Source organism: Lepidochelys kempii, chromosome 2, assembly GCF_965140265.1.
Source record: "Lepidochelys kempii isolate rLepKem1 chromosome 2, rLepKem1.hap2, whole genome shotgun sequence".
NCBI classification, from domain to species: domain Eukaryota; kingdom Metazoa; phylum Chordata; order Testudines; family Cheloniidae; genus Lepidochelys; species Lepidochelys kempii.
Genome location: NC_133257.1, coordinates 220054439 through 220070228, shown reverse-complemented (window position 1 = coordinate 220070228; position 15790 = coordinate 220054439). Strand labels below are relative to the sequence as shown.

Genomic DNA, 15790 nt, shown 5'->3' with positions numbered 1-15790 from the left:
AATAAAGAAGTTTACCACCCTGAAGATCCTGTATGTTCAGACATTGTTTCTTTCTTCGTCTTCAATGCAGCTTCTTCCTGAGAAGGAACACTTCTCATGATGTTGTTTCATTAGGGAAACCAGGTCTTGCATTTCTTTGTTGCACTGTTTGCATTTTGCACGCATGCCTGTCTTACCCACAGGTAGAGGAACTTCATTAAAATATTCCCAAACTGGGTCTCTTTTATGGCCTTCTGGCATTCTAGTTTTTTCCCTTCTAGTGAGAGAATGGTATAGTAGATCTCAAATCAATGAAGGCTACGCTCAGAAAGACCTCAAGACTTCTGGAATATGCTGCTCGAACAGTTTCACTTTTGTTTCTACTGCCTGTCCCTCCCTTCTCACATTTATCTCCAGACTTCTCCTTGTCCCTATTTAGTCTGCCCCCAACAATCTTTTATTCATTGAACTTTTTTTGAAACTTTGCACTTTTAGAGAGAGGTAAGGGATTCACTCTGTGTACACAAATTTGCAGAGGGACGATATGATTGAGGTCTGTTATTTCTCACCTCTCTCTATATTTGTTTTAAAACATTTTGCTATTAACAAGTATGTTATCTCTGGAGACACAAATCCACAGTTTGAGAACTGCAAAACTTAGCATCTCTGATGGTATCTTCTAGACTGAGCATAAAGTCCCATTTGGTAAATAGAAAGATTAACCTAAATAATCTATACAGAAGCCCCTGGGACCCCATAAGATTGGGTCCCTAATCCATGAACTATTGGAACTCATTTACAAAACTTTTCTTAAACATTACATGAATATATTGTCTCATACTATAGAATTAGAATTTATAATCCCTATTCCATGATGAGATATCTTTGAGCTATAATGTGTCTTAATTAAAACTATCTTTAGATAGGTTTTTTCTCTCAAAAAGCATTTTATCAAAAAAATCCAATTTTTAAATAAAAAAAATCTGATTTTTATGCACCCCGATGAGTTTAGACTTTTTGTACAGCTTTAGAAATACTCATCTGTTTTGAGAGTAGAAGGGATGTGACCAAGTGTGAACTTCCTCCAGTATCTGTAGTGAGACAGACATAGCTCAACTGCCTTGGACTGGAGTAGAAGCCTGTATCAGAAGGGGAATAACCATATAACAGATTTTTTTTTAAGTTACATAAAGTACAAATACATTGTTTTGAAGGAAGAATTGAAACCTTGGCTCAGTCAGCCAAAGCACTATTTATTTGAGCATTTTAATATGGACAGAGTGGAGAGATAACTGGGCCATAGTTCATTCAGGTCTTTGAAGATGGCTAGGACCTTGATATTAAACCAGAATTCTGTTGGTAGCCAGTGCAATGTTCAGTGATCTGTGGTGGTACTGATAATTTTCTCTCTCAGGTGCTTGGCTGGCTGGTTCTTGCTCAGGGTCTAACTGATTACCATATGTGGGATCAGGAAGGAGTATTCCCCTAAGCCAGGTTGGCAGTGACTGGGTTTTTGTTTTTTTTACCTTCTTCTGCAACATGGGGGTGGATCATTTTGATATTATATCTATCTTAATTCCCTGCCATTCAATAAGCTTAGACAGTGATCCATCTGGATCTATCTTACTCCCTGCCTGAGGCATGCAAGTTTAGCCTCCTGAGGACTATAATACCTTGGTCTAATTTTATATGTTGGGTTTAGCATGTGGGTGCTAGGTGGTGTTGGTGGCCTATGATATACAGAAGGTCAGACTAGAGGAACTGGTGATCCCTTTTGGCCTTAAATTCTAAGACTATATGAAAATGTTTTGCCCTTCCTACCAGAATCACATCAGTCTTGCCTGGAGTGAGCTATAGCTAGCTGCTCCTCATCTAGACCTATAATTGCACTAGGGAACACAGTCCTTGAGGGAATTGGTATATTTTAGCTAAAAGAATTGCGTCTGAGCCTGTGGCATCTTGTTCTCTCCCTACTTACTCTTCTAATTGAATTAGATGTGATCTAATGATTCCCTTTGGTGCTCTGCCTGTCAGGGCCTTGTTTAAAGGTCCTCATTGATAATCTCTGGGGTCTCTTTGAATGGAATGAGTGGTATTAACTTAAAGTAACTTCTTCTGCCAGACCCCAAAAATAGGGTGTGAGGGCAGGTCTAATACTACAGTGGGGATCGACGCTCTGAGATCGATCCACCAGTGGTCAATTTAGCAGGTCTAGTAAAGACCCACCAAATCAACTGCAGATCAGTCTCCAGTCAACCCCTGTACTCTTCCTCCTCCTCCCCCCCATAAGAAGAATAAGGTAAGTCGACAGGAGACTTTCTCCCGTTGACCCACCACTGTAACTCGACCTAAGGTACGTTGACTCCAGCTATGTCATTCACATAGCTGGAGTTTCGTAGCGAAGGTCGACTTACTGCGGTAGTGTAGATATGGCCTGAGTGGCACCTTGTGATCCACTGTGTCCAAAGGCAGAGCTACTACAGATCTCAGACCTCTTTCCACTGATGAGAGATCACCTCAGCAGTGTGAGGTGTGAGTGCTGTCAGACAGGGCATTGTCTGAAACCTAATAAAAAAAGATCTATAATTTTGGAGTGTCAAAGTTGCTGAAGTTGTTGTGAAGTCAGAACTTGATCAGTGACCTTTTTGTTTAAAAAACAAAATGTACTGCTCAGATTTCAGAGAGGATTAGTCACAGCTTACTTTCAGTTAGAGACCTGGAGGAGGAGCATTATTCCAGGAAAGGGTGGATGGAGCCACAGAAGAATATTAATAGTCTCAAAACACCCAAGGTAGTGGAAGGCTGGAAATAGTGAAAGTTCTGCAGTGAAATAAAAATGGGATCAAACTGAAATTAAGAAATAAAACTTGTCACTGCCATCTTATGTTTATAAAGAAGATAAGTTTATATTTTGTATATTACTCATTTAAGGTTTCCATAAGATTCTTATGGAAATCTTGAGTACCTATAGTGCAAGAAAATATCTGAGTATTGGGGGATGGTGGAAAAAATTCCTTGATATTTTTCCAAAAATTTCTTCTTAGTTAGGGTTTGACAGGCTGTCTTCTATAGTAATCTTTTAAAAGTGGGCTACAAAAATTTGAATTTGGCCATTTTAAACAGTACTTTAACTTAAAGGGGAAAACGTGATGTGAGGACAGTCTTCAATTTAAACAAAAACACTTTTGCTTAAACACCTTTTCCCATGCTTAATGCTAAGGGTAAAGTACTTAACAAGCCAGGTAAGACAAAAAGTTATAATTTATGTTTCATATTAAATCTTAAATAACCTTTTTCTTTTTTGCAGTGGACAGGCCAAAATCCCAGCAAGTTAGAACCTCCGGTACTATAAGACGAACCTCTTCTTTGGACACAATAACAGGACCTTATCTCACAGGACAATGGCCTCGTGATCCCCATGTACACTACCCTTCATGCATGAAAGATAAAGCTACTCAGGTAAAATATACAAAATCACAGGACAAAAATTGCCTGATAGATTGGTCTGTCCCTGTTTGCATTTTATTATCTTGTCCAAAATGTCAACTAAACTCTGCAGTAGAACAGCAGTTTTTTCTTTCAAAATCTCAGCACAAATACATAATTCTGAAAAAATTAGGTATGATGTTTTTGTAATTTGGTGGTCTGAGCCTACTAATATATTGCATAATTCCGAATGTTTCTGTGCTTTTAGAAAGTACGTTTTCAATAATCCATCATTTTTAATTAATAAGCGCAAGTATATACATTTTAAAAATATAATTGAGGTGAATTTCAGTCAGTGGCAAACTAGTAAATTATGAATAGGTGCTGTATTCTTTTCTACAACCTTACTAAAGCACTCCTCTTGCTGTTGTAATTTTTGTTACTCCTGAAAGCAGTGAATGAAAGGTGAACTTCTAATATCTATTAATTACTTACAATATTGGTGGTAAAATTAGCGGGGGAATGACAGTATGAAGACAGACCATTTCAGTGATGAGTGCAAAAGCTAATATTTTTAACTCTTGGACAACACCACTCTTGAAACAGATTGAAAAGAGTTCTGTTAAGTATTATAAATTATTAAATTCTAGCAGAAATGTAGTTTTTTCTCTAATCTCGATTTAAGATTTAAGATTAATCAGTCACTTCATCTTTTTTGTGCTTTGGTTCTTTTGTTTTTCTTAATGTCCAAATTTTCTTGCCCATTTTATCATTTTATCTTGGACCATGTGGCTTTTCTTGTATTTTTTAGAAATTAGAGAGACACATTTCATTCTGTTAGCTAGAGAGCAAGGTAAGAGAAAGGGAACTGAGGAGTACAAGCTTATCCTTAAACTTGTGGAGTTGCACACAATTTTAGTTAAGCAGTTTCCATTAATAGCAATGAGAATGGCACTGCTTAAGCCCAGTGTAGGAAACGGTATTTTAGCGGTGTGTATTATGAACATTTCAAAGCAAGCCATAGCTCCTTGATTTCTGGTTCAAGTTAATCAGGCATTTTGGATCAAGCGGATTAGTGAATACTATTGGTGCAAACGTTTTTCTAACATTCAGAGGTGCACTAGCATAGTAGATTATCCAGCCTATTTTTTTTCTGTCCTCCACCTGGAAATACCCTTGACTATTCAGACTAGCAAGTGGCAAGTTGTGTTCAACATAGTTAAATTTAGACTTGGAGGAAAGAGCCTAAAGGAAGAACATCTGTTAAATATGCAGATGTTACAACATGCTAACCAGGAAGGAGAAATTTACTCAGGTTAACCCAACTTCTAAATGCAAGCCTTCAAAGTCAACTTTATAGGTCCCCAGGTTTTTACCTTTAGGACAGTGGTTCTCAAACTGTGGGTCGGGACCCCAGAGTGGGTCAGGACCCCATTTTAATGGGGTCACCAGGGCTGGCGTTAGACTTGCTGAGGCCTGGGGCTGAAGATGAAGCCTGAGCCCCACCACGCAGGGCCAAAACCTGAGGGGTTTAGCTCTGGTTGATGGGGCTCAAATTACAGGCCCCCCATCTGGCGCTGAAGCTTTGGCTTTGCCCCCCGCCCAGGGTGGCAGGGCTTGGGCAGACTCAGGCTTGTTCCCCCCTTCCTGGAGTCATGTAATAATTTTTGTTGTCAGAAGGAGGTCGTGGTGCAATGCAGTTTGAGAAGCCCTGCTTTAAGAGAGAAGTCTTGTTCAGCATCTGTGGAGTGTTAATGTTTAGTGTTAAATAACTTATATTGTGTTTGGGCTGCAAAAGGACTCAGTGTCCATGATAGTGCTAGCCTAACTTCACGCCTTATGTACCAGCTTACTATCCAGGCCACTGGCTGTATGTCTGAATCCCATTACAGAATCAAGTGGGGGTTTAAGCTTTTTTGTGTGAGAAGGACTGATGTTGCTGATATCAGTGATGAATAGGCAGTTTAAAACATCATCTTGATATTTGGTTGAATTTAAAGTTGGCCAAAATAGTCTGCGGTACATTAATATGTTAGCTTTTATAACATCCAACATACAATGAGCCATCATTCCATGAGAAGAGAGGCAAGAGTTAAACAAGCCTTACAAACTTTCGTGAATTTACCAGACTGAACAAAATGTACTCACCCACCCTCACTGTCAGGACTTAAAAAATTACCTAACATCTGATTGCAAAAGGAGTCATCCCACTAGCCTGGATGAAAGATTTGTTGTTATGGCTGCCCTTGTAATTTAATGGAACAAACGGTTGTGTATTGTATTGAATTGTAATAGTCAGTTTATTTTAATTTAATATTTTGTAACTTTGAGTGCTTGTCTCTGTGTGTAGTGCATTTCAGGTTGCTCGTGTGCCCAGGACAAGAGAATTTTTCCCTTGGAGTGTCTGTTTGGTACACACATGCGCCCTCACTCTCCTCATGCACCTCACTGAGGTCATAAAAGGTGCTGCCAGACCTCTACCATTTTAGTTAATTCTTGCAGCTTGCGGTCTAGGATGGAGTTTCAGTGCTCTGCTGACTTCTTCAGCTTTTCCTTGTAAATAGTTCAAAAAGGTAGTCTCAGTTGTTTTAGTCCAATTAGTGAGCTAAATTGTTGGGTTTGGTTTCCTAACTTTGGGACTCTTCCCCCCTCTCCTCAGGGTGGAGATTGATTCAGTCCCCTCTTGGAAGCTGTGGGGATTTCAGTCCTGGCCTCTGTGGCCTGTAGGCTCTTCCTCAGGTTCAGGTGTCTTCCCTTCCCTCCTCTTTGGGGCTAAGGAGATTTCCTGTCAGGCTTTTCTATCCTTGGCACAGGAGGCCCACACTCTTCCTTTTTGGGCTGTGCTTGTTAATTCAGGCCAGCTGTGGTATCCAACTGGCTCCTCCCCCGCTGGCACCACTTTTTACCATGGTCCTTTTCTCCCCTGGGTTGGGAGAGCTCTGCAGGCATCAGTGTTTCTTGGTGTCTCTGGGAGCTCTCTCACTAGGACCTCTGACTTCTTAGAGTGGCCTAACTTATTTTGCCTTTTGGTACCTGGTGACGTTACACTGAGCTTACCAGTGAGGAAGAAAGGTCTAGCAGCTTGTATCACCAAGCTTGGACAAGGGTATCATTGTAATTTGGCTGGTTTCACATTTAGGAGTCTGCCTTTCCTCTGACAGCAAAATTGGCCATTAAAATCATCAAAAAATAGACTTCAGTGATACAGACTACTCTGTACTGAACATGGGTATGCAATTGTCCTTTGTCAAGCCGCCAATGTTGCTCTTCTAAATTAAGAGCTTGATAGCTTGTACAATCCATCAACAGAAGTTTATTCAATAAAAGATACTATCTTACCTACCTTGTCTTTCTCATTGAACCTAATAATGAAAATTCCTTGTTTCTACCTGATTTCCTGTTTCCTTTAGACAACTTCAGGTTTCCAATGTTTAAGTTATATTTTCTAGAATAAATATGAATTCAACAACTTTCAGATTTTCTGTGACATCATAGAATGTATATATTTCTACACCTACTTACATCAAATGTCAAAATGGCTGGTTAGTGTTTGCTAATATATTGGATACATTAAGGCTTACTCTTTGTTACACAGATGCAGTGACTAATCACAAAAACACAATTTTTTCTGTATTTTTTTATTTTGTTTTTAAATAGAAATTGTGGTCCTACTGTTACTGAAATGTTTCATGGGCAACTGGTGCTTCACTTCTGAAAAATAAGGCTACTAAGATGAAGTTGATCGTTGAACTTGACTGAATGGTTATTGAATCTGAGGGTTTGAAATATCAGATCAGTGCTGAGTGAATTTACTTCATTGTCTTTCATTTTTAAAATACTCTTTTATTGGTATCTTTTCTAAGGAAACAGGAATATCAAACAGTATTTTTCCCTTCTCATTCCTGGACTTCCTCCCACTCCCTAAAACGGAAAAGGATAGACAAGTTCTATCCTTTTTACTGTAAACTAAACTTAACTTCTAACTGGAAGTGTCAGCCGAGAAAGGGAGGTAAACAGACCGAAGGACAAAAGTATTTTCTTCCAGGAAAAAAAAATTGGGGGGAGATTGAATGTATGAACACATAACTACAAAAGCAAGATGTCCACCAGGCAGACCAAAAGTAAAGTTAGATTTAAAAAAAAAAAAGACTAGGAAGTCCTGTATTTTGCTTTTTCAGTAGACATTATTTGTGGAGCTGAAGTAACTAATTTGATATGATTCTATAAACCAATCCATAATTGACAAAAATAAAATATATTTTTATTTATATAAATGGTGACAGTGCAGGGAGACGCTACATTTTTTTCCTATACAGGAAGGCTCACCCAGGAATGGTGCTGGAATGAACAATGACACACATGCATCCCAAAAACGGAACGAAGACTATGCTGAGACCCCCACATGATGGAAGTGACAAAGGGATAAACTTGGATGTGTAGGGCAGTTTGATAGGGAGAGGATTGATTTCTGGGAGAATAAAAGACACTGCCCTTTTCTGGGCAGCCTACTAAAACATGGCCTCTGTAAGCTTATTGTCAGGCACCGTAGCCTTTGTAATGTATGCTTCATCACTACTTGTAGTGTAGATTTCAGCAGCAATGTCTATGCAGCAGCATTTACACAGAATACCAAAGAAAAGAATTTGCTTTCTTTCCTCTTAAGTAAACAGTGCGTTAATAACAGTAACTATAATTCAGTTGTTTCTCTCACTGTTGAGGAAGCAAAGTGATTATTTTTTTAGATGAGTTTCTCTGAGAAGGAAGAGAAAAATAAGCAGAATCCTATAGTTCGAAAGTAAAATAGGCAGGGATCACAGCCCTTTCCATGTCCCTAATGTACTACATATGGTGGTCCATGCTGGCAAAGAGAGGTGTCTTTGTCCTTGAGGCCATTTGGGTATCTACTATTATAACTGGTCTGCTTGTTTTGTTTTTGTAAAAGAATAATGAACACATTTCAAGTTTATTTATTTCCTTAATAGATGAATAATGTTAATGTGTAACAAATATAGCATCATTCCTAATCATACGTCATTAAAGTGCACTAAACTTTACAAGCTTAGGGTACAAGATAAAGCTTAGCACTAAGGTGCACCTTAGTGTGTGGTAAAAATGTTTGTGTACTCTACACTAGTATTCCCACTGTTGCAGCAACAGTAGGAGATTTTTTTTAAAATGGTAGCGTAGAAATTGTGTGGTTGTAGTGTAGAAAAGCCCACGCTACTTCTGTCAATATTTTTTTCCCTTCTTGTAATTCTGGAAGTCCAAATAGATTCACACTTCTTTTCAAATGACCCATCTTTAAAAATGAAATCCACTTTGCTCAGTATCTGAGAGCCACTGTCTCAGTGATCCGTTAAATTTTCCATAAATCTTTGAAAAGCTCTCCAGAGGGCTGACGCCTGTGGTGCATTATAGTCAACATTATACATGAATGTGTATGTAGTGGAGTTGTAGCCATGTTGGTTCCAGTATATTGGTGAGTGAGGTAATATCTTTTATTGGACCAACTTCTGTTGGTGAGAAAGAGAGACACTCTATGCTCTCGAATGAAATCACACAGAAAAATGATAAAAGACAAAAACATAGAACACTTCACAAAGCAATCACTTTATAGATAGATATTAAGGTCAGAAGGGGCCATTATGATCATCTAGTCCCACCTCCTGCACAACTTAGGGCACAGAATCTCACCCACCCACTCCTGCGAAAAACCTCTCACCTATGTCTGAGCTATTGAAGTCCTCAAATTGTGGTTTAAAGACTTCAAGGAGCAGAGAATCCTCCAGCAAGTGACCCGTGCCCCATGCTACAGAGGAAGGCGAGAAACCTCCAGGGCTTCTTCCAATGTGCCCTGGAGGAAAATCCCTTCCCAACCCCAAATATGGCCATCAGGTAAACCCTGAGCATATGGGCAAGATTCACCAGCCAGATACCCAGGAAAGAATTTTCTGTAGTAACTCAGATCCCACCCCATCTAACATCCCATCACAGGCCATTGATCTCTCAGTGCTTCTCCTCAAAGGAATCCTGCACAACACATTCAAAAGATGAGCCTGGGAGCTTAAATTCATAATTTTGCTAGATGCTAAACTCATGCATTGCATAGAGACACTGTGTTTATGGCTTATTACAAATCTATAACATGCTAAGCCCATCTCCCCCTTCTCATGCCTGGAGGGGAGTTTACAGGCTACTTCACCTTGAATGGTCCCTTGCAATATGTGTTAAGTAGTTATGCTAAACAATCTGTTCCACCTTTTATTCAGCTGTGACTTTCTGAGTACATTTCCCAGACCTGAGGAGGAGCTCTGTGAAGCTGAAAAGCATGTCTTTCTCAACAACAGAAGGTGGTCCAATAAAAGACATTACTTCATCCACCTTGTCTCTTTAATTATACATGAATGTCTGATTAGGTGTATGTTTATGTGTGGTTTATTCTTCTGTTCTTTGTTCTGTTGGAGAATTTAAAAAATGGGTTAGTCTCTTCCCACCCACTCCCCACAAAACCCCCCCACAACTTTTAGTATGAATGTAGAGGACACAGATAAAGAAAGAAGGCTTCTCTGCTATGCAGCAGTGTGTCTATTTTGTACATTCAGTTGCTCAAGATTTCAGAGAATTTAGGATCAGCATTATAGCTGCGTCAGCATTAAACTCAACACTTAATCTTTTTCCTGCTTGGTTGAGGAGCCTTTCCATAAAAGGGAATTGTCCATTTTTGGAACAACTTCATAAAAGAGTGTATTTTTAGAGTTTTAAAGTTAATGACATCCCTTTCTGAAATGCAGAATTAATTGACCAATCACTGAGCAAATACATCTTCCTACTTTTCAAAATTGAATATTCTAACTAAATATCTTTATGTAAATATAATGCTCAAAAGATGCCTGACTGACACTTCACTGGTCTTTTCCTGATTGAATTTAAGGTCCTGATCTACAGGGCACTTTCTTGCCTGTGATGCAGCATGATCAGAGTTTTTTGCAAAGGTAGTTTTTTACTGAGTAATTAGTTTCTGTGATTCCTGTGCTAGCCAGTGTCTTCCAGCCCCTACCTTTCAACTCTCCAAAACAGCTATGCTTCATAGAAATGCTTTTAGTAGAGTTGGCTGATGCTTACATCTCTAGGTTGTAGGAGACCTGTCATTTTCAGTGGCAGAATCCAAGTGAGAAGTACTTCATAGGAGATCTAATGAAGCCTGATAATTTTCAAGCCTAAATGCAAGACTTTGTTCTTTCATAAGATGTCTTCATTCATGGAGGGGTCAGAGATTAGAAGGGGGAGTGACCCCAACTGTTCCTCATTTCCTTCTTAACTACCGAAGCTGCAGTGAACTCTGATTGCATGACGTGTTCTAGATACTTTATCAATTTTACCTTTTTTTCTGCCTTTTCAAAGCTATTTTGTTTAATTATGACAGGTTTCTTTATTTGAAAGAACAAAGAAGAAATGGTATTTCTCTGGTATGGATATTTTCTGGATTGCAAAAGTGGGAAAGCTGCCTTATGCACTCCTTCTGGCAGGGGAGGCTCCTCAAATCCAGTCAGCTAAGTCTGGCAATATGTAAATCCAGCATCAACTTTGTAGATCTGCTAGCCTAAGTGGCTTTTGCCTGGCTTAAGAGTTGCCCGCATCTCTCATCTTAACTAGCTGACTGAGCCCACTGTCAAAGTTGTCGCAGAGTTGTCTATGGCACAGAGGCCCTTGGATCAGCTTGGGTCAACCTAATCCAGTTCAGAGTTCTGGCCACATTGGGCACCAGAGGTCCCTGGGTCTTCTGTGCTCACTTAACATGGTATTGAGATCCTGGTGCCATCAACATTTCACAGAGGTCCTTCGCTCTCTAGGTTGACCTAATTTGGAGTCAAGATTGTGGCACTGAGATCCCCAGAACCCCGTAGTTCAATCTAACCTGATGCCAAGGTTCTACTACATCTAGGTTGACAGAGTCTAGTGCCTAGGAACTGGCTCTGTGGTCTCTTTATAAACAACTTGATGAAGCAATAGGGTATCCATTCTATATGTCAGTAATCTTTCCATAGCAGTCTATATTGTCTGAGTCTGGTGCAAATGTTTTGGCCCCATTGACTGGTTTAGCACTTGCTTAAAGTAATCAAGTGCTATTTTAAGTGGTGCTGAGGATCCAGCACAATTGACTGGTGAGCCACTTACATTGTGTACCAAACTACTTCAAGTATGTGTTTCTAATATTTACTGAAAACCTGTTTAGAAATCCAGTATTTTGGTAGATGCGTCCATCAAAAAATGATAAATCTTTAGTCTTATCTTAGGCTTTTATGTTAGCACCCGTCACTACAGTGCACAAACATCTCACGTTAAATTGGCATAGCAAGGTCTCTAATGGAATTCATGGAGTCTGTTCTTCGCAGTTGATTGGGAGGTTCTGCTTTGTGTCTTATGAAAGCTTAATCTTCACCATGTGTTTAGCACCTTTAAAAAAAAAAAAGTGCCAAGGCTTTTAGTTGGCTGTTCGTCTTTAATAATTTGGAAAGCAGATAAATTCAAATATAGGTGGCCATGCCCCCTCTCCGAACTTTCCAGTCTCAAAACTGTGCCCAGGCACTGGATTTCACCAGACTTTCACGTAATTTAAAGTTTCCAGGATAAGCTGCTTGAGATAAAGGATGGTGGCAAAAGTAGGAATTCATCATTTGACATTTTTTCTGAGTCAGAAAGAATTGTATCCAAATTGCTTTAAAATACTGGGTACCTACACAGTTGCAAAATTGAAAGTGAAAATTATTTTTTGAGGAAGGGCCAAAAATCTGACTTTTTAGTAGTAAGAATTCTCAACCTTAGCTGCTTCCTTTCCATAACATAGGGGTATATCAATGTTTTCCACTTTTAAATTCCATGACCCAGAAGCCTCTCTTTAAGACTTGATGAATTTAGGAATTAGATACTTAAAATGAGACACGAGAAAAAAAATTTTCCAGGAATTTTTTTTGCCACTATGTTGATGTTTTACCCAGCCACACTGGGACACAACAATCCATCTTAGCACAAAAGAAGAGAAAGCTACTAGCTTTTGTGCTCTCGTGAAACGTCCAAGCACAAAATTTTTGATCCTGGATTTATTTTCTAAATTCTAGTCAATTGGATGAATGATTTGTTTTGAATTAGGAAGGAAGTAAGTCACCTAGCTAAAGCCATATTTTCCATTTAGGGGAATTTCAATACCACAGGTTATGGTCAGCATTTCTTTTATCCCATCTGGAATACAATATATGCATATATTGCCCTTCACAAATAGTCCCAATAGTTCCATACAATTCAGAATAAAAACATCATCAAACAAACCTTTTAAATTGTGATTGAAACAGAGCAGACTTGTTCTGTAAATATTTATGAATTCCAGTCATTTGGCAATAGCTACTTTCTTACTGAGCTCAAATTAGTGTTTAGGCTATTGAGTTGTCTTCCACATCTTTTTCCCCCTTCAAAAACAGGACTTTAAAAAACTGCTAGTGAAATTCAACTTTTAGGCATGATCAAATAAGGAACCTCTGCAGAATGGGAAAGCATCACTAGAATCATGATAGAAGGATGAAGTCAGCTTCGTGCAGGGGGAGGGAGGGGGAAGCTTGTGAAGTACATCAAAACTCATCTTCACCACATGCACATCTCCTGACAAAGACCTAGTTATACTGCCAGTCTCTTTTTTTGGTTATTTTCTTGATTCTCTGAAATACTGGCACCTTTTGTTAATTGGAGTTGAGAGATGACAGTGTATTTTACTCTAACTACTATATAGCGTATTAATCTATTTATAGAACATGGGAGCCCAGAATTGTAACCAAAGTAGTGGACATGATTGAACTGATGGCAATCAGTTTATTTAAATAAATTGTTCAGTGTTGGCTATTAGCTTTGGATGCCACATGGGATTTTGTTAAGGTTTAAACAAAAAATATATGGATTTACTTACATTTTGATCTTCAAATATGTCTCCGTAAATGCTAAATATACAAAAATGTCAATTACATCAGAACAGTTGAGTGTTTTTTTTTTTGTATGTTTGTGCACCCAAGCTGTGTCCTGTGTGGTGAAGTATTCTTAGAGCTCCCTGCACAAAGACTTTTTTAAATTTGGGGGCTTCAGATGTCACTGACTCCTACCAACAAGTGAGAAACTGCTATATTTGTCTCATGACCAGTTCAGATCTCTCCATCGTAGTCACCTCCATATTCATGAATTTCTTTATGCTTCTTGGCTGAGCAAGGTAACATTTGGTGCACAGAAGTATTTTCCAGAAGTTTTCAGTAGTTACAAGGAACACATGAAAAGTACAGCAGTTTAACAGAGAACCCAAGCCACCAATAAGAAAATATCACTTTTTTTTTTTTGAAGTTGGCTTGAACAGTGTGTGACTGGTGGGAGAGGGGGGAAGAAGAGGAAGAGAGAAATATGCTACTCCTTTACCCCTCCTCGCCTTCCAAGAGCTGATGTTTTACCACACACTTAGCATAGTATTTGCTTTTAATATTTGATTCTTTAACCAGTTTTTAGACGTAAATTTAAAAATGGCTTCTCTGCCAATGGTAATTTCAAACATAGTATCAGTCATATCACAAAATATTTATTTTAAACTATTTCCATGTAGAAGGAGAATTATGGACACCCACTGTACCTCCTTGGACTTCAGATCTGACTTGGTCTGAAACAGTGATCACGTAATGATCCTGCAGTGTGCTCAGATAAAACTCTTGGGTTCAGGAATGTTGTTTGAAGTCCGTGAGACTACTCAGACATAGGATTCCATGCTGCTGGATCATACTACAGGATCAGGACACTCGTGAGTTATGTACTGTCAGTTTCTAAATATCATTGGAAGGGAAAAAATTAAAATAAACCTTTTTGGAAAAAAAATTTTACAAGTGGCACCTGGATTTAACTTGGAAATTGTTTAAATTTAGTGTAGCTTTATGTGTTTTCTTTGTGCATTACAACATAAAAAATAGTACAGTTAATTACACTTTACTTTAGTCAGCTTCTGTTCACTTTCGGTTTCTCATACTCAGCTTTAATGTTTTTGTTAAAAATGCCAAACAGAAGTAAGGTGATTGTGTGCTCTTTTCAGGAAACTTATTCTGCTAAACTATGCATTGTACAATTTATGTAATTCCAAGTCATGCAGAATTCTTTTTATGCACAAATAGGTAACTGATTAATTTAGATTATTCTTTTGAGAAGCACAAATAACACCTTCTGGAGAAATGTATTTAGAATTCTTGTAACTCTTCCCTAACAAATGATGTTCATCACATAGACTAACATAATTTGTTGGGGAAGAATCAGCATGGCTTTTGTAAAGGGAAATCATGCCTCCCCAATCTACTAGAATTTTTTGAGGGGGTCAACAAGCATGTGAACAAGGGGGATCCAGTGGTTATAGTGTACTTAGATTTTCAGAAAGCCTTTGACAAGGTCCCTCACCAAAGTAAGCTGTCATGGGATAAGAGGGAAGGTCCTATTATGGATTGGTAACTGGTTAAAAGGTAGGAAACAAAGGGTAGGAATAAATTATTAGTTTTCCAAATTGAGGGAGGTAAACGGTGATGTCCCCCAGAAGTCTATACTGGGCCCAGACCTATTCAACATATTCATAAATGATCTGGAAAAAGGGGTAAACAGTGAAGTGGCAAAATTTGCAGATGATACAAAACTACTCAAGATAGTTAAGTCCAAGCAGACTGTGAAGAGCTACAAAAGGCTCTCTCAGAACTGTTTTACTGGGCAACAAAATGGCAGATGAAATTCAATGTTCATAAATACAAAGTAATGCATGTTGAAAAACTTAATCCCAACTATACGTATAAAATTATGTGGTCTAAATTAGCTGTTACCACCCAAGAAAGAGATCTTGGAGTCATTGTGGATAGTTCTCTGAAAAGGTCCACTCAGTGTGTAGCAGCAATCAAAAAAAGTGAACAGAATGTTGGGAATCATTACGAAAGAGCTAGATAATATCATATTGCCGCTATATAAATCCATGGTATGCCTACATCTTGAGTACTGCATGCCGATGTGGTCGCCCCATCTCAAAAAAGATATATTGGAATTGGAAAAGGGCAAAAAAAAAAATGATTGGGGTATGGAACAGCTTCCATATGAGGAGAGATTAAAAAGACTGGGACTTTTCAGCTTGGAAAAGATGTTATACCAATAAATTAAAAACCAGCAGGATCTTATTAAAGGGGAAAAGGCAAAATACTACATTTATTTTGAATACAGAAAATCATAGTAAGCAATTAGTTATAATTATAACATTCCAGTCAATGTCATATTTATTCACACACACACTGCAAAGTTGTTATCATAGTTACCAGCCTTAGAATTGCTCATGCCAAGCCACTGGCCA

The 15790-nt window shown here is 38.5% G+C and overlaps 1 protein-coding gene across 5 annotated transcripts in view; it reads left to right on the top strand.

Annotated features, from left to right (window-relative positions):
- Positions 1 to 15790, top strand: part of GLCCI1 (glucocorticoid induced 1) — a 102998-nt gene that overhangs the window by 21946 nt on the left and 65262 nt on the right. For all 5 annotated transcript variants that reach the window (XM_073333857.1, XM_073333856.1, XM_073333855.1 and 2 more), the window contains exon 2: positions 3287 to 3438. In XM_073333857.1, the coding sequence (XP_073189958.1) occupies positions 3287 to 3438 (152 nt within the window). The remainder of the gene's footprint in view (positions 1 to 3286; positions 3439 to 15790) is intronic.